The sequence below is a fragment of the Myxocyprinus asiaticus genome, chromosome 14, assembly GCF_019703515.2.
Source record: "Myxocyprinus asiaticus isolate MX2 ecotype Aquarium Trade chromosome 14, UBuf_Myxa_2, whole genome shotgun sequence".
In the NCBI taxonomy this organism is placed as follows: domain Eukaryota; kingdom Metazoa; phylum Chordata; class Actinopteri; order Cypriniformes; family Catostomidae; genus Myxocyprinus; species Myxocyprinus asiaticus.
The window spans coordinates 28,599,549-28,617,652 of NC_059357.1; the positions used below are offsets into that span (position 1 = coordinate 28,599,549).

At 38.1% G+C, this 18,104-nt stretch overlaps 2 protein-coding genes across 3 annotated transcripts; both read left to right on the forward strand.

The window, feature by feature from the left end:
- Window positions 1-2,013: 2,013 nt before the first annotated feature.
- aldoaa (aldolase a, fructose-bisphosphate, a) lies at window positions 2,014-7,136 on the forward strand. 2 transcript variants are annotated; one of them, XM_051715699.1, is made up of 7 exons: window positions 2,014-2,139; window positions 3,877-3,995; window positions 4,101-4,367; window positions 4,882-5,042; window positions 5,653-5,911; window positions 6,033-6,232; window positions 6,602-7,136. In XM_051715699.1, the coding sequence occupies exons 2-7, from the start codon at window positions 3,884-3,886 to the stop codon at window positions 6,695-6,697; spliced, it is 1,095 nt and encodes a 364-aa protein (XP_051571659.1). In that variant the 5' UTR covers window positions 2,014-2,139; window positions 3,877-3,883; the 3' UTR covers window positions 6,698-7,136. The 2 variants fall into 2 exon arrangements, with proteins under 2 accessions (XP_051571659.1, XP_051571658.1); XM_051715698.1 differs by lacking the exon at window positions 2,014-2,139 and adding an exon at window positions 3,040-3,199.
- Window positions 7,137-8,925: 1,789 nt separating this feature from the next.
- cln3 (CLN3 lysosomal/endosomal transmembrane protein, battenin) lies at window positions 8,926-16,549 on the forward strand. Its single transcript, XM_051715697.1, has 15 exons — window positions 8,926-9,176; window positions 9,287-9,323; window positions 9,405-9,501; window positions 9,583-9,651; window positions 9,736-9,815; window positions 10,075-10,160; window positions 10,263-10,335; window positions 11,361-11,504; window positions 11,619-11,761; window positions 12,401-12,453; window positions 13,629-13,697; window positions 13,826-13,881; window positions 14,106-14,199; window positions 15,835-15,975; window positions 16,065-16,549. The coding sequence occupies exons 1-15, from the start codon at window positions 9,125-9,127 to the stop codon at window positions 16,179-16,181; spliced, it is 1,311 nt and encodes a 436-aa protein (XP_051571657.1). The 5' UTR covers window positions 8,926-9,124; the 3' UTR covers window positions 16,182-16,549.
- Window positions 16,550-18,104: the final 1,555 nt, after the last annotated feature.

The following is an 18,104-nucleotide window of genomic DNA, read 5'->3' on the forward strand; positions in this document are numbered from 1 at the left end:
ACAGTTTCTGCAATAACTTCTTAAGTACACAAGCATTACAGAACCATGAAAAGATGCCTGTATGTTCTAGCTAAGGTTGTATTTCAGACCATTTGAATTAAAAAAAGATTATAGAGAACGGCCAAAAGAATTGCCATGAACTTGAGAGAGGATGTGGTTTGCTGCTTGCAAGTCAACCAGCTACAAACCAGCTAGTTTATATTTCAGTGCATTAGGTCATATTTACAAATTTAAATGCATTTATGTTATGGCCTTTGCTAGTTTCCAGCAGTAATACTTATTTCTGATTTTTATAGCTAATATATTTTTTTATGGACATTTATGCTTACATTTTTAAGACAGGCATTCTGATAGAATACATTGCTAGACTGGTAGACATTCCATCACAGTTAAAATGTCTGCATGGACTGTATGCTTATCTATGTAATATATGCGATGGCAAAACAAATAAACTTTCTTACACATACTGTACAGTGCCAGCTTATCAGATGCAGATTCACCATACTCATTGGTCTTTATGCTTATAATAGTGATTTTCCATTCATGATACCTAAGAGTGTACAAGATTAATCTGCATCAGGAAAGCAAGTTCAGGTTGTTTACTATTCTAATTGTTTACAGGGTATCATCTTGGGTGTGAAATAAGAAATATAAAACTATGTATGTGGCCATAATTTGACATAGACATACTATGGCTTCCACTTCTCACTGATGTTCCATTTTCTCTGCTGTCATTAATATTGAAAACTGTTTATTGCATATAATTTTATATGAATTATTAATATGTATTATTTTTGGTAATTATACATTTTTAGAAAGAATTAAATTGTTTAATGCAAAACTTCTTTGCTTCCAGTCTATCAAAGTGGCAATGAATAGCATTCACTTTTACATTCATATTACATTTGATTTATCTGAGGCTGGCAATTCAAATATTTTAACTTATGAATCATCCTACAGCAAAACAAAACAAAAACACATGCTACTGACTTTCTGCATCTGATACGCTCAATGAGCACGTTATTAGAAACACTATGGTAATAAAGTGCCCAATGTGGTCTTCTGCTGTTGTAGCCCATCTGCCTCAAGGTTCAACGTGTTATGCATTCTGAGATGCTATTCTGCTCTACAATTGTACAGAGTAGTTATCTGAGTTACCGTAGCCTTTCTGTCACCTTGAACCAGTCTGGGCAATTTCCGTTGACCTCTTTCATCAACAAGGCGTTTCCATCCGCTGAACTGCCGCTCACTGGATGCTTTTTGTTTTTGGCACCATTCTGAGTAAACTGTTGTGTGTGAAAATCCCAGGAGATCAGCAGTTACAGAAATACTCAAACCAGCCCATCTGGCACCAACAATCATTCCATGGTTGAAATCTCTAAGATCACATTTTCCCCCATTCTGATGGTTGATGTGAACATTAACTGAAACTCCTGACCCATATCTGCATGATTTTATGCATTGCACTGCTGCCACACGATTGGCTGATTAGATAATCGCATGATTAAGTAGCTGTACAGGTCTTCCTAATAAAGTGCTCAGTGAGTGTATATGTAGTTCTTGCTGATTGAAGTGATTATACAGTATAAGACATTTGAAAAATGAAATGTCATGATAGCATCAAACATGACAGTAGATCCCTTTCTTGGTGGCAGGAATCTCGTGAGCCGTGTACCATTCTGACCGTTCAAATGGAGTGCATAGTTAAATTAGCAACATCACATCCCAAAGGTTACTTGAGATTATTACTCTCATCTGTAGACCACCAACCCACTTTTGTAATTTGGTGTTTCCAACACCTTTTTCTGATCTTTACTCATTGTTTTAATTGGCACTGTATTCATGCATATAGTATAATTAATGTTTGTTTGTTGTATAATGTCCATGCCTCTCGCTCTCGCTCTATTTCTCTTTAACCTTTCTTTGCTGCATGCCGGTGTACGTGAATGTCACATTGCCCTTCTCCAGTTGCATCGTGGGTTTGCCTGCTGCTAAGATTAGCCAAAGCCCACGGAATGTCAAAGGTCACACCATTTCAATAAATACAGGTCATCCAGCTCCAGACGAGCATCAGAGACTATCCAGACCTCCTCCATCTCCTCTGATTGCTTTTGCTCACCATCCTTCACCCAGCTAACGGTAAAAAGCATGCATTCTCATGTCTCTATTTTTCTGTATTACAAATTGCAAAATGATTAATTACCAATTACACACCACTTGTGTTTCTACAATATCTGACTATACTAGTAAAAAGAGTAGTCATATCAGTTAAGTCAAATTATTTGCTGCTGTTGCATGTCCTTATTTTTTTGGGTTTTATCACGAATGAATAAGCATGGCTTTATAAGTGGTTATTTTTATGTCAGTGCTTATTTTGTGGTACATATTTACACTCAAATATCATGCGATAAAGACCATAAATCCAACTCAAAGAGCTCATTACTCAATAATTCATGGATGAATTTGTACCTATTGTTGACTGTACTGGGTATTTTAAAAGACCCATTCTTAGACCACCTTTCTTATTCAAAGTCTGCTCTGTTAGGTTCAGTTGGACCGTTGGCTTTTAGCCATTAAATCAGTGCCTATATTTAATTTGGCCTTTGGTTAAATGCAACTTGAGAGTGCTAGAGGTGTGTAGCTGAAATGTTAAGAGCCTCTTGTGGAACTCAAGCTCTTGGGCATTTCTTCAAAGCACTGAAGAGACAGAGAATCAAATTATAATGAAATATCTGGGTTCGTTCTGATTGAAAAGCCTTAGTGTTATGTTATATTATAATCTGTTAAATAAGCTCTTAAAATACACAAGCATGCCAAGGTCATAAGTACTTGCTGGCATCTTTAGATTCAGAACACAACATCACGTCACAACCAACTCTACCTCCAGGATGTGATGCCCGTCACGTATCACAAAACATATATCCGCCTCTAATTGTAGTAAAACAACACCCTCTTTTATTACGTCATCTTTAAACACGCCTTCCACAGCACAGCAGCCAATCACTCTCTCTATAGAATGAGCATCGCTTCATGCTCCCTGTCCATCAAAGCCTGAGACGCGTCCTGATTGGCTAAAATAGCGTCGCGAAATCTTGCCTTCCTTCATCGCAGCTTATTTCCTTTATTGCAACAGGAACATAACGTGGCTGCTGTGAGACCGTGATTCGGAAACCATCGCATCGTCTACCGCGTTTAATTGGTGAGTTTGTCTTTATTATATAGTGCCGACATCCAATTTATGCTTGACTGAATGCTAGCCTTTCGCTGGTCGCTTCTGCGTTTTCCGTTATTATTCCAAGTTGACTGGTATTCGGTATGTGCCGTACAAGGTCATTCACGCTTGCATCTCAAGGACACATTGCATCAGGGCTTGGCATGAACTAGTTAACGATATACAGTAGGTACTAGAAGAAGATAAATCAGTATTTTCAATAAGATTCGTGATCAAGTACACACCCATCTGAACAGCGAGCCCTTACTTGGGCTCGTTAGTGTTGATTTAACATGACAGTTGTGTCATTACTTAAAGGGGCCCTCAGTAATTTTTCTCCTAATTAAAAAATGTTTACTCCTGAAGAAATTAATTGTAATTTTGTAACATTTTAAAATCATGTCCACTGGCATGAGATGAGGGCACCAGTCATATTAGTAACCTTATAAAAGTAGATTTATTCTACATGGAGAGGGTCTCCTCATGGTGGATGCCATATTAGGATCACATGACCAGCTGACTACTACACACTTAATCTCTGTAACCACCCTGATATTGGTTACTTTCACTCATGGAATAAATTAATCATGGTTGACTGTGAATAGTGAATTTCGAAATTGTGTATGTACTAATGTTTATTTTAATTTCCACACCTTTCTCCCAAGAGTCAAGATGCCTCACGCTTACCCATTCCTCACTCCAGAGCAGAAGAAAGAGCTGAGCGATATCGCTCAGAGGATTGTTGCCCCTGGCAAAGGCATTCTAGCGGCTGATGAGTCAACAGGTGCAACATTAGGCCTTTGGTTTGTCCTACTATAGACTAGTAACCAGTCTCATAAATGTTGTCCTTCATCTTATACTTTCCTATCTTCTTGTTTGTGTTGTGCAGGTAGCGTGGCCAAGCGTTTCCAGAGCATCAATGCTGAGAACACAGAGGAGAACAGGAGACTGTACCGCCAGCTGTTGTTTACGGCAGACGACCGCGTCAAGCCCTGCATCGGTGGAGTCATCCTCTTCCATGAGACCCTCTACCAGAAGACAGATGATGGCAAATCATTCCCCCAGCTCCTTAAGGAAAGGGGTATGGTAGTTGGCATCAAAGTGGACAAGGGTGTGGTTCCCCTGGCTGGCACTAATGGAGAGACCACCACACAAGGTGAAAGAGTCATGGTGTTTAGAGATCCTTTAAAAATTATGACTTCTGTTTCACCCGAAAATATCTATCAAATAGATTATTAAGAGTAAAAAAGGGTTGGTATACCTAAGAATTAGAATTCTGTCATCATTTACTCCCCTTCATTTTGACTTTTTTTCATCAGTGGAACTCAAAAGCAGATGCTAGACAGAATGTTAGGCACTGACAACCTCGGTCACCATTCACTTTCATTTTGTGGAATAAAGATGCTATGAAAGTGAATGAAGACTAAGGCTGTCAACCCCTAACATTCTGTCTAGCATCTTGTATGGTATTCCTCAGAATGGAAGTCATATGGTTTTGGAACAACATGATGGTAAGTAAATGATAACAGAATTTTCATTTTGGGTGAGCTGTCTTTCTGAACTATCTACCCTTAGTTGATGATAGTCTATTTAATTCCAGTATAACTAGAAATTGACACATTATTGACTTTTCTCAGTTGCTTGGCTAAATATCGATATCATTTTCACAGGTCTGGATGGGCTGTATGAGCGTTGTGCTCAGTATAAGAAGGATGGGGCAGACTTTGCTAAATGGAGGTGTGTGCTGAAGATCACCTCCACAACCCCTTCTAGCCTGGCCATCATGGAGAATGCCAACGTGCTTGCCCGTTACGCTAGCATCTGCCAGATGGTGAGATGCGTATACAATCATCATAGAATTCAACAGAGAAATAAGAAAAAATATATTATAATCTTCTACTAAATAATCCTGATTGGGCCAGTAATTCAGATTTTTACCAGCACTTTTTCATAGAGAAATATATTTGTTTAGCATTGAAAATTTTTGTCTTAACAAAAACTGTAATTTATTACATTTTTAATGTGTAATAATAGCTAAAAGGTATATAATTATAATTTAACGCCATGCCAGCTATAAATTCATAAACTGTCTTTTGCTGGAAGACAATGGCAAACTGTCATGTATTAAGCCATTTTAACTGATGCTTTCAAGATTATGATTAATCATTCTCGCAATTTTAACAACCTCATCTGTGTGATTTTAGATGGACAACTTTTCCTTGGTGACCTATTTAATCAGCAGAATTTATAACAACATTGTTTAATACATCACAGAAAATCAAAGTTTGCAAGACATAATCAGCATGCACATAATCAACAAATGCAAATGTAGTTACAGTAAAGCGTGACCGTTCTGGCCACACTGGACTTGGGCCATCTCTGTTGTTGAACCCTGTTGTTTTCTTACTGATATGATAACATTCTTTTGGCTTTCTCCCCAGCATGGCATTGTGCCCATTGTAGAGCCTGAAATTCTGCCTGATGGTGACCATGACCTTAAGAGGTGCCAGTATGTGACAGAGAAGGTTCTGGCTGCCGTGTACAAGGCCCTGTCAGACCATCATGTCTACCTAGAGGGCACTCTGCTCAAACCCAACATGGTGACTGCTGGACACTCCTGTTCCCAGAAGAACACCCCCCAGGAGATTGCCATGGCAACTGTTACAGCTCTCCGCCGTACTGTTCCTCCTGCTGTGCCTGGTTAGTATATATCTTAAGTTACTCGTGCATGCACAGAAACCCAGTATGCTAGAGTGTTTATCTTCTCACAGACCTGTAGGATATTCAAAACTTTTCCTATCCCCTTCCCACCATTAAACAGGTATCACCTTCCTGTCTGGAGGCCAGAGTGAGGAGGAGGCCACAATGAACCTGAATGCCATGAACCAGTGTCCCCTGCACAGGCCCTGGGCCCTGACCTTCTCATATGGCCGTGCCCTGCAGGCCTCAGCACTCAAAGCCTGGGGTGGCAAGAAGGAGAATGGCAAGGCATGCCAGGAGGAGTTCGTAAAGAGAGCTCTTGTAAGTATGGAAGTACCAACTTTGCAAGCTTCAACAATAGCAGTGACAATAATGGTTGCTTATTGAAAAAAAAACTTTCAAACAGTCAATAAACATGGAAATAAAAAATAGCTATTGCCACTAATTGCTATATTCAGTAAAAAAAAATTTCAAACCACAAGAATCTAAACTAAAATAAAGAGTCTGTTGTTAACTTGAGATCATTTTACTGTCTTGTTATCTACTTTTCTGGTTATACAAATACCCCAAATATGTAAAAGAAAATTACATAGTTCTATCCAGTTTTTATCAAGCACCGTCCATTACTAAATTATGTGAGCTTTAAGTCAACGTTGCCCTTATAGCCTTGTTTTCTATTGTCCTCTACAGAACAACAGCAAGGCCTGTGTTGGGAAGTATGTGTCTGCAGGAGATAAGGGTGCTGCTGCTGGAGAGTCTCTCTTTGTGGCCAACCATGCCTACTAATCACCAACAAGCCTTTTATATTTCAATCCACATCCTATTCCTAAAGAATCATTGAACCCAACAGCATATTTGCTTTGTAATTATTTTACCAATTCCTGTTTTCTTTGTAGTGTTTGTTACTGCCATTTGTGAGACAAAATTATGAAACCAGGAAGAGATGAAACCTACATGTAAAAGATGTATATAAATCAAGATTAATGGTAATTTAATAACTTTATCCAGATGTTTTCTGCCCTAATCTCCTCCCTCTCATATTTAAAAAACACTCCCATGTGTCATACTGTGTAACTCTCTAAAAAGAAACTTTGTACTTATAGTTACGTATATTCATTGTATTTGACTTGCACAAAGCACATATACCTTTCAGGGGTATATTGTTGTTTTTGTTTAATATGATACACACTGGAAACATTAAAAGTATATTTCACAGCTAACCTCATTTGCTCCTTTTGTGCTGTTATTCAGATCAAACATTTTGTGAAAATGCTTGTCTTTGATATCAAAAGCGATATGTCCCTTTGAATATATTTGTCTGGTCATCGTATTAACCTTAGAGGACATGATTTCAACATCTTTAAGTTTTTTTGTTGTTGTTGGTTGAAAAGCCCACAAATATAACCAATATATGAAGCTCCACAAATATGAATTTCCACTTCAAGTTGTTCATGTTTACTAAATAATCGGTAAATCATGTGATTCCATCTCCCCATGTACCCAAAAAAACACTTGACTGAATCCAATGGAAACAATTTTACGGCTTTCATTTTTTTCTTCACGAGGATACAGGTTTATTTTCTAAACAAAATTGAGAAAGCCACAAAAATGTGAAACACCTTTCTGCTTAGCCAAGAAGAGAATGTTAGGGAAAAGATCAAATGGGTCATTCCTAAAATTCGGTGATATTTTGACTTTGAAACTTTTGAAAAATAAAACCTACTTTTACAAGTGTCTTTGTTACAACATTAAAGGGACATGTTAAAGATTTTATAAGTCATATTGGTCAAGTTAAATGACAAGTTCAGATGTTCATCAAATTAAACGGACATGGTCAGGGTAAATTAGCCACTACATGATCTGTGATTGACATCTAGCAAACATATCTGTAAACTTAAAATATATTAAAATGTAATATTACATTAATTTCCCATAACAGGGTGGACAATAAATCAAGGGACATATAAAACACATCCACTATCAGTGTTAAAATGACACATTTACCACGAATGAATACAGGTTAGTGAGAGAATGTAACACTAAACTCTAAGTTTAAAGGTGCACAGTAACTTTTGTGTCATCTTGGACTTACACTGACACCTAGCGGCTTGGATGCAGCATCATTTAAAATCAATCATTTTCAGTTTCAGATGCCATTGTAGAAATTTAGTACTCACAGTCAGTCATGATCACTTTAATCAATGAATGAAAGTGTCCAATAACAGGACGGTTACTGAGAGTAATTGAGTAGTATGCATCTGGTCATGTGATTCTAACATGGCAGCCCCCATGTGTGGACCCTCTCCATGTAGAATAAAACAGCTTTTATAAGGATACTGATATGACTGGAGTCTTCATTTTAATGTGAGTGGTACATATATTGTAAAATAACAATTCATGTCTTTAGGAGTTAAACTTTTTTTAATGAGGAAAAAATGACTGATTGCACCTTTTATTGTATTTTTGTCAAAGATGTTTGACCTGCAGCTCTGGGGACATGAGGAAATGACAGTGCACTAGTTGAAAATGATTTTAATTATTTAAAATTGTACTTTTAGGCCCACAGCATTGTGTAACATTACAAGTGGTCTTAATTATTTTTACCATGCCTATTCAAATTGTAATTGGGTGAAATTAAACAATATAAATAACACAGCTTGAACTGGAGACTTAAATGTCAAAGAATTGTAGGAATAACTGGGCTTATGGTTGAAATGCTAATTATGATTGAGATGCAACAAAAAAAATTAATTGTGAATGAATATTGATTTTATAACATCATTTATAGTCAAATATTACAATCTACAAGAGGGGCTTTTGCCTCAGGACACAAAAGTAGAATTAAATCTCATAACCCATAAGCAAAAAAAAAAATATTTGTATTTATTTGTACAGTGCATGTACAGAATATATGCATACTACCATAGATTTACATACATATCTATGATTACTACTCAATAGCGGAACTGTTTACGCCTCACAGCAGTGCGGTCGGACATATTTCTATGCCGCACTTTCTGCTGTGATTATTGTTGTCGCTTGTCAATATTTGAGATAAGGAAAGCGGAAGATGATGGATCCGTGTCGATCTGGTTTTATGACATAACATATTTGCAGATTAGCTCATGTGATCATTCCGATAGACTGTTTATGCAGGACATAAATAAAGATTTCTGTATGTAACAGTTTGTTTTGACAGTGTCAAAGGTCTCAATGGATCGAGCTGAGAGTGTAAACTCCGACCCTGTCATCACTGACAGTGAAGGTGAGATGCTTTAGTACCAACTTTAACATTGTAAACAGTAGTATATAATTAATAGTTATATATAAAAACGGCATTTTAATCATAATATGTATTCATCTGTATGTCCCCAGGTCGTTGTCGCAAGTGGAGGAATTGTATTGGATTTTGGTGAGTGACTGGTCTGTCAAGTTTAATTAAGTGATAAGGTGAAGCAATATGTATAGCAATCTTTATTATCTCTGCGTGTAGGTTGCTGGGGCTCTGTAATAACTTTGGATATGTGGTGATGCTGAGTGCTGCTCATGACATACTAAACAAACAGGAATCTCAAAACGCAACAGCCCCTGTAAGTGTTTCCTTGGCCTGCCAATGATTATATTGGCATAAATGTTTAAGTTTAACCTTATCTATTCAAATTTTGTTCTAGACTCTGGCTCCAGAGATCAGGAACAGCAGCAACAGTAGCCGCTATGACTGCAATCCTGTGTCAACTGCAGTAAGTGTATTGACTTGGCATTTAGGTGTGCGTGTATGTTCAGTGAATGACACTCATGCTACGTTATGTTTTTTCTTTCTCTAGGCTGTGCTGCTGGCAGATATCCTACCCACCCTCATAATCAAATTCACAGCTCCTTTCTATATACACAAAGTGCCTTATGGGTAAATTTGACAAGAATTTCATTTTAATGTATAACTGCAAACTAGCATCAGCATCTAAGTTTGAAAAGGAATATTTATGTTGAAACTATAGTGCTCTTATAAGAACTGGACTGACAGCCATGAATAGCTCAAGAAATGGCAAACCAGTTAATAAGATCAAAAGGACAAAGTCTGCATTTTGTTTGTAGCACTGTACAATGTTGTCCTGAGAATTGTTGATTAATGTATAATTGATCAGATTTTCCTTTATTATGATCAGGTTCCGTGTGTTGGTGTGTTTCTCTACGGCAGTAGTCAGCTTCCTGATGGTGTCTTTCTCTTCAACTATATTAATGAGCATCTTTGGTAATGAGAGCATTACAAAAACTTCAGTAATTGAGATGAGATGCAACGTTCTGTTTCAATTCATTCTGAACGTTCTGAGTCACTTCCTGAATCTTTCCTCAGGTGTTGTCTTTGCCAGTGTTAGTTCAGGATTGGGGGAGCTTTCCTTTCTTTCACTTTCTGTGTTTTACAGCAGGTAGGGCCTCCTAGAAACCCATTTGTTCATTCACTCAAACTATGTTCAGAATGGAATACTAGCATACTGCTCATTGCATGCTGTGCAGTAAGCACTAAATACTGGCCACTAATTTATTTTATTCTTTTTTTGATCCCCTTTTCTCCCCAATTTGGAATGCCCAATTCCCACTTCTTTAATAGGTCCTCGTGGTGGTGCAGTTACTCACCTCAATCCGGGTGGCGGAGGACAAGTCTCAGTTGCCTCCACTTCTGAGACAGTCAATCCGCGCATCTTATCACGTGGCTCGATGTGCATGACACCACGGAGACTCGCAGCATGTGGAGGCTCATGCTACTCTCCGCGATCCACGCACATCTTACCACGTGGCCCGTTAAGAGCGAGAACCACTAATCGCGACCACGAGGAGGTTACCCCATGTGACTCTACCCACCCTAGCAACCGGGCCAATTTGGTTGCTTAGGAGACCTGGCTGGAGTCACTCAGCACACCCTGGATTCGAACTCGTGACTCCAGGGGTGGTGGTCAGTGTCAATACTCGCTGAGCTACCCAAGCCCCTGGCCACTATTTTTTAATATCATGTGAAACTCATAAATCAATGATAATCATTTCAAACAGTTGTATGGTACATTATTATTACATTTGTCACTTGACCTCATTATGTGATTGTTTAATTCTGTGAGTGTTGTCTAGTTTTCTCCATGGCATAAATAGTTATTTCGCTCTATTAATATTGCATATGTTTCATTCATCACACTGGAAATGGAAGGTCAAGGCGAGTGCATTTGAATACAGTTTATTATGGAATGCAGATTTCCTCTCTGTAACCTGCACATTTTTCAAAATGTAGACATTCATCTATTGTAGGTATTCCATGCATACTGACGATAGTGTTTACTGTGCTCATTATACACATTATAAATGCTATTCCAAACAGAGCCACACTCTCTCTATCTGCCTTTATCAATACTTTGCTCTCATTGCCTCTGTTGCATTTCTCTCTGTGTGTTTCTGTCTCTTTAAGGGATGTATTAAGTGGCTGGGGGTCTGGCACGGGGGCTGCAGGGGTAGCCGGAGCATTGCTTTACTCTGCATTTACACAAGCCGGTCTAACGCCCCAAGTTACGTTGTGGATCATGCTGGTTGTCCCTGTTATTTTAGCAGTTAGGTCAGAAGAACTTACTGGATTGTACCTGTGGTCCAAACTGATTACATAAATATTTGTGTAAAAATGTTCAACTGCTCACTCATTTCCTGTTCTTTTTTTTTTTTTTTTTTTTAGCTATTTCTTCCTCCTGGTGTTTCCAGCATCATTTCCACAGTGGAGGCGTAGCGAAGATGATCATAGTCCTTTCCTGGTGGAGAACTCTCTGGAGAGACGTCCTTTAATTGATAATGACTATGAGAAAACTGAGGAAGAACAAGGTGTGTACTCTTTCTTGTGTTTGTCCTCCTGTTGTTCATTGCTTTAAAGGGATAGTTACCCCAAAATAAAGATAAAAAAAATAATAATTTAACTTCATGCCATCCCAGATGTGTATGACTTTCTTCTGCAGAACACAAACGAAGATTTTTGGAAGAATATGTCAGCTCTGTAGTTTTTTGTAATGCAAGTGACCAAAATTGTGACCAAAATTTTGAAGCTCCAAAAACACATAAAGGCAGCATAAAAATAATCAATTTGACTCCAGTGGTTTTATCCATGTCTTCTGAAGTGATCCATTTGGTAAAAGTAAATGCCAAAGTCATATGGAGTCTTATGGATTACTTTGTTGCTGCCTTTATGTGCTTTTTGGCACTTCAAAGTTCTGACCACCATTCACTTGCATTGAACGTACATCTTTCTTTTTGTTCAGCAGAAGAAAGAAAGTCATGCACATCTGGGATGGCATGAAAGTGAATAAATGATGAGAGAATTATCATTTTTGGGTGAACTATCCCTTACATAAATACCAGCATAAAGCAGCATTGATAGTTTTTAAGGGCTTGTAAACAGCTCTCATAATATTGTGTATGGTGACTTATTCAGATAATTGTACTGGCATGCTCTCTTCCTTCTGACAGAGGACAGTCTCATCAGACCCCTAACCCTCACTGACAAAATGTATATCATGAAAGTAAGCCCTTCTTTGTGCATGTATACAGTCCTCAGTTTTGTGTTTCTGGCCTGGTTAAATGATATTGCTTCTGCTTTGGTCAATAAAAATGTAATGTAATTTAAAGATGCCCTGTGTAATTTTGTGCTTCATTGACAATATGATAGTGGTCTTGGACTTTATACTGATACCCTTCATTGATGCTGCATTACACAGAAGCACTTTTGTTACATGCACTTTTGTTACTGATGCCATTGTAAATGTATTCTATTTGCAGGCGTATTTGTCATCTGTGATTAAAGGAATATTTCGGCTTCAATACAATTTAAGCTCAGTGGACAGCATTTCTGGCACAATGTTGATAACCACACAAATGATTTAGCTTATTTTAAAAAGAAATTCGCTGGTACAGTAAGACACTAACAATGGAAGTGAATGGGGCCAGTCCATAAACATTAAAATACTCACTGTTTCAAAACTAGTAACAAGACGTAAACATTATAGGTTTTAACATGATTTTAGTGTGATAGAATCAGGGATTTACAGGCGTTAGTGCCACTTACCAATTTACTGGTGCTACGTTGTCATGACTATGAAATTGTAATCTTCAAAAAACTTTACACAGAAAAGGTTTGTAAGCAATTTTATCACACTAAAATCATGTTAACAGGCATATTGTTTACGTGTTGTGACCGGTTATACTTTTGAAATGTTATGTATTTTAATGTTAATGGATAGGCCCATTCATTTCCAATGTCAGTGCTTTCCAATGTAATAAACAAGGAGACGTGTCGAAACAATTTTTTGCGGTAATCAAGATTATGCCACAAATGCTGTCAATTAAGCTTAACTTGTATCGTACCCGGAACATTCCTTAAATATATTTAGAAAGTGTTTGATAAAAGGAGGATACCGAGATAAAGTGAGTAGTATTCGACTGGTCATGCGATCTCAACATGGCACCATGTTTGGGCATGCTTATGTAGGGGGAAAAACACTTTCTTGGTCTCTGTATGGCTGAAGTGTAAGTGGCAAATATTCCTTTAAAGTATGTGCATAGCTTATGTGTGTCTGTCATGTAGATAGCATGTTGTTTGTGTGTCTGCACCTTGTTGTTCTGCGATCAGCAAACACCCCTACACTTTCTCTTTGATTCTATTTCTATTTTAGCTGCTTACCCAGGTTATCTCTTTCAGGGTCTGCTGAGGTTTATTTTACCTCTGTGTGTGGTTTACTTCGCAGAGTATTTCATTAACCAAGGACTGGTGAGTGCTCTATACTGCCACTGCTCTGATGAATCTCAGTTAATGGTGTATAACAGTGAGACACCACTAAAATAACCTGTGATCTCTAACTATCAACATCATGGTTTTCTCCATCCATGCATGCATAGTTGGAGCTTCTGTACTTCCCTGACTCTCATCTCTCACATGCAGAACAATATCGCTGGTAAGGACACACATCCTTTTCTTTATTTAATGCTTTTGAATCCTACTGAAACAACAGCCTAGCCCAGTATAAGTGTTTTAGTAGAAATAGAGGGACAGAAGGACGTTGTGCTTCTGCTGTTTGGGTCTGATGGCATTTATTGACTTGCGTTAGGATGTCATTACCTCTCAGTCATTTGAAAGACCAGCAAAAGCTCATTTTATGTCATCGTCTTTCCTCTGCAGGTACCAGACACTTTACCAGATTGGTGTGTTCATTTCCCGCACTTCTCTCGTCTGCTTTAAGATCAGGAAAATCCTACTGCTCTCACTTTTACAGGTAAGGGCTGGAGCTGCTCCAAAGGACAACGCATTTTATACAATTGACCCTTCGCTAAACTCCCACACCCCCCCAGAACTTCCCATAGGAATGAATGGGAGATTGCCATGAATGGTGCAGTTTTTGGCAAAATATTCTCATAAACAGGATGGATAATAATCTTACATGTGCTGGAATAAAAAGTGATATTATAAAGCATATTTATCTGATGTTTCTTTGTAAAAGAAATTGATAATTACACAGTAATTTGATTGAAAACTGTGGAGACTGTATCAAAATAAAGAAAAACGGTTATCACAATCACTTGAAAAAAGAAAAGCGTAATTTGATGCCAATTACACACCTGATAAAATTAATGAAAGTGAAAAGAACTGCTCATAATGTCTCATAAAACACTCACTATGATGCTGTGAACTCTTTATTTACTATCGCCTTCACTAAGACGTGAATCAATATGTAAAATAATGAATTTTAAGTTATTCATTTTAATTTACCTTGGAGCATATGTAGGTGTCCTTCTTGATGTTATACATGTTCATTTGGGAATAAGGACTGTGTGGAGAGCGGGGCAGGCCGAGCGGCGACTGTGCGGAGTGAGGCCGCGTTGGACACCTGCAGCGGATTATCTCCCCAGCTGTGGCTGATTACAGCGTTAACGGGCGAGAGATAAATCCGCGGTGAAAGCTGCAGTCAGTGAGAGACACAGGGAGAGAGAGAGACTCAACAAAGCTGTTTGTGTGTTGTGCTGGAAAGCCAACAGATTTATGTGTAGTGTTGAGCTGAAAAGCCAACAGATTTATGTGTAGTGTTGAGCTTAAGAGCCAACAGAGTTTGTGTAGTGTTGCGCTGAAGAGCCAACAGAGTTTATGTGTAGTATTGAGCTGAAGAGCCAACAGAGTTTATGTGTAGTTGTGAAGCTGAAAAGCAAACCTTTTGTGTACTGCTGAAAAGTGGCCTTATTGTGTGCGACTGAAAAGTGCAACAATAAATGTCTATGTGTTTTGTCAAGCCAGCCCCAGCATCCTCCTTTCCAAGAACTTCCTTGCAGACTGACATAGATTAATACTTAGCATGCTATTCACAATATTTATTTAAATTTTAAAAATAGGAAAGAAAGAAAAAACTCTATGCGTATCCTCTCTAGGTCACTATTGACCTGGCAACAACATTTTTGACATTTAAATGGATGATTTCTATAAACCTTTGCTTAAAACTACTACTCTAGCACACTTTATTTCCATAGACTTTCATTGGAAAAAACCAATCACTTGTCAGAGAAATGGCGGACGGTAACAGCTGCTAGGATGTTGCTTAAGGCGGGGCTTAGCAAAGGGTCAGTTGTACGTACTGCCATGCAAAGACAAAACATTTGGTCAAAATTAGTCATCATCTCTTAGACTATGATATGTCCATATTCACATTTGGCTGGACAGTTAAGAAATTTTGAAACCATTTTTCTCAGTTTTAGTGCTGGTGTATTTACTATATTTTGGCTTTGTAGGGTAGCATACATTCGCAACACTAAATACAATACAATACAATAGTAGTAAACATATGCATTATGAAATATAACATTTTTGTTATTTTAAAATGTGATTCAAAACCCTGGTTACTCTCTCACATTTTCCCATTCAGTGTGTGAATGCTGTACTGCTGGGTGTCGCAGTATATTACCAGTTCTTGCCAAACCCATGGGTGGTCTTTATTATAGTTCTCTATGAGGGGCTTTTAGGAGGAGCAGGCTATGTGAATACCTTCTACTTCATCAGCAAAGAGGTATGTGAGCCAGTAATTTAATTATTTGGTTTACGTGTATCAATTCATGGTCCATATAATGCATTTTCTTACACTGTGTTTCTTGACAGACTGCTGATCATGAGAGAGAGTTCGCCATGGCTGCAGCAAGTGTAGGGGACAGCCTGGGCATTGCTCTCTCTGCAGCTGTCGCCTTCCCTGTTCATCATTATTTCTGCTCATTATGAGAGCAAGTGTGTTTGTGAAAGAGAGATGTTTACATTATGTCATGAATTCACACATTATACAAAAATCTTTATGCAAAGATATCCAAAATGATCCTAGAGGGAGCTGTTAATCATTTAATAAAAACTACATTCCTTTGTGGACTAATGATTTGACTGAATAATTGTGGATTGACTGATCTGACTGACAATTTTCAGTTTTATTTTAACTCTGACTGACTCCATTCAGCTAATTAGAGGGTGTCACATTGCATGTCCATAATTGTAAATTATGCTTTAATTCAAAATTCAGGAACCATATAACATGTAAATGTTTCCTTGAGATTCACTTTTGTTATTAAAATGTTTTCATTGGGACACTTTACAATTAAGTGTGTGCCATTTTCATGACCCTTTTAAGAAAATGAGGAGCTAGTTCTCTGTTTGCTAATGGTAACATTTATAAGCAGTTTCATTTCTCTTTTGTGGGTATTAATGAAACTGACCGTTTCAGGCATCAGCATTTGTTTTGCAATTACATCTATATATCACATGCCTACAGACTCAGCAACAATACATTGGGTTCCTTACTTATTGCTAAATGTAGATTTCATTTCCCGTTTCAGATGAGTTGTTAAATTATCTTTTCAAGATGGAAATTGCTGCAATTCAAATTCATGCTATGGCACCCAGTAAAAAATCTATACAAAGGAAACTTACTACATTCAGCCACTAGATGGTAGTATAGAATATGATGCATCGTAATCACGTCCATACAAGATGCAGTTTTAAAAGAAAGTGCTATCTTACTACAGAGTGGTGGTTCAATTAGAAGTTGAATGCTTTTACACTGATCAGCCACAACATTAAAATCACCTGCCTAATATTGCTTAGGTCCCCCTCGTGCTGCCAAAACAGCGCCAACCCACATCTCAGAATAGCATTCTCAGATGATATTCTTCTCGCCACAATTGTACAGAGCGGTTATCTGAGTTACCGTAGACTTTGTCAGTGCGAACTAGTCTGGCCATTCTCTGTTGACCTCTCTCATCAACTAGGCATTTCCATCCACAGAACTGCCATTCACTGGGTGTTTTTTGTTTTTGACACCATTCTGAGTAAATTCTAGAGACTGTTGTGTGTGAAAATTCCAGAAGATCAGCAGTTACAGAAATACTCAGACCAGTCCATCTGGGTGAAGGGAGACAGACTCGATTGCGTCATTCACAGTGCATCATGGGAATGGGCGGTCGCTCCAGGCTTGTTTGGCGGGCTTTCTTGGCTGCAGTTCTTTGATTGCTGGATCGCTCTCTGTTGGACCATGGGTAGTGTAGTTGTTCACCGGGAACTGCGCTATTAAACACCGTTTTTAAACAATGATGTTAAAATAACACGGACTGATGGCTTTAACAGAAGCATATACCATTGATGAACAAAATCAGAGTTCACGGTAGGTCTGCCTTTTAAAGGTTTGTAAGTTATAGGTAAAAATCAATAAGTCTATGAAAAAAAAAAAAAAAAAAACAAAAAAAAACAAGGGGATTTTACTTCCGGAACCTGTTATGCCCTATTGCAAAAATAAACATTGTTCTCAAAACAGCTTTCTGAATATGACCCCCTTCTGCCACTGATCCAAGAAACAGATAGTCCCGCCCCCAACTCACGCCATTGCTCAAGGGAATGTTATTGTCTTTCTTGAGAGGGGTCGCTCAATACAAACAGGAGTTTTCATAGCGCCACAGATACACAATGTTTACAGTTTTCAAGACAATGAATCTATGAATGGCTTACTGATAGTTGTTTCTGCATATAAGCTGGGATAGCAGAAAGTATTTTAACAAGCTGTAACATAAATCAGTGCAAGGTTAATTTCAAGAAAAACGGGTCAGTAGTGATCACAGGAAGTTAAAAGCTATAGGTGTAAATATTTACAGCCAATCTGTCTAG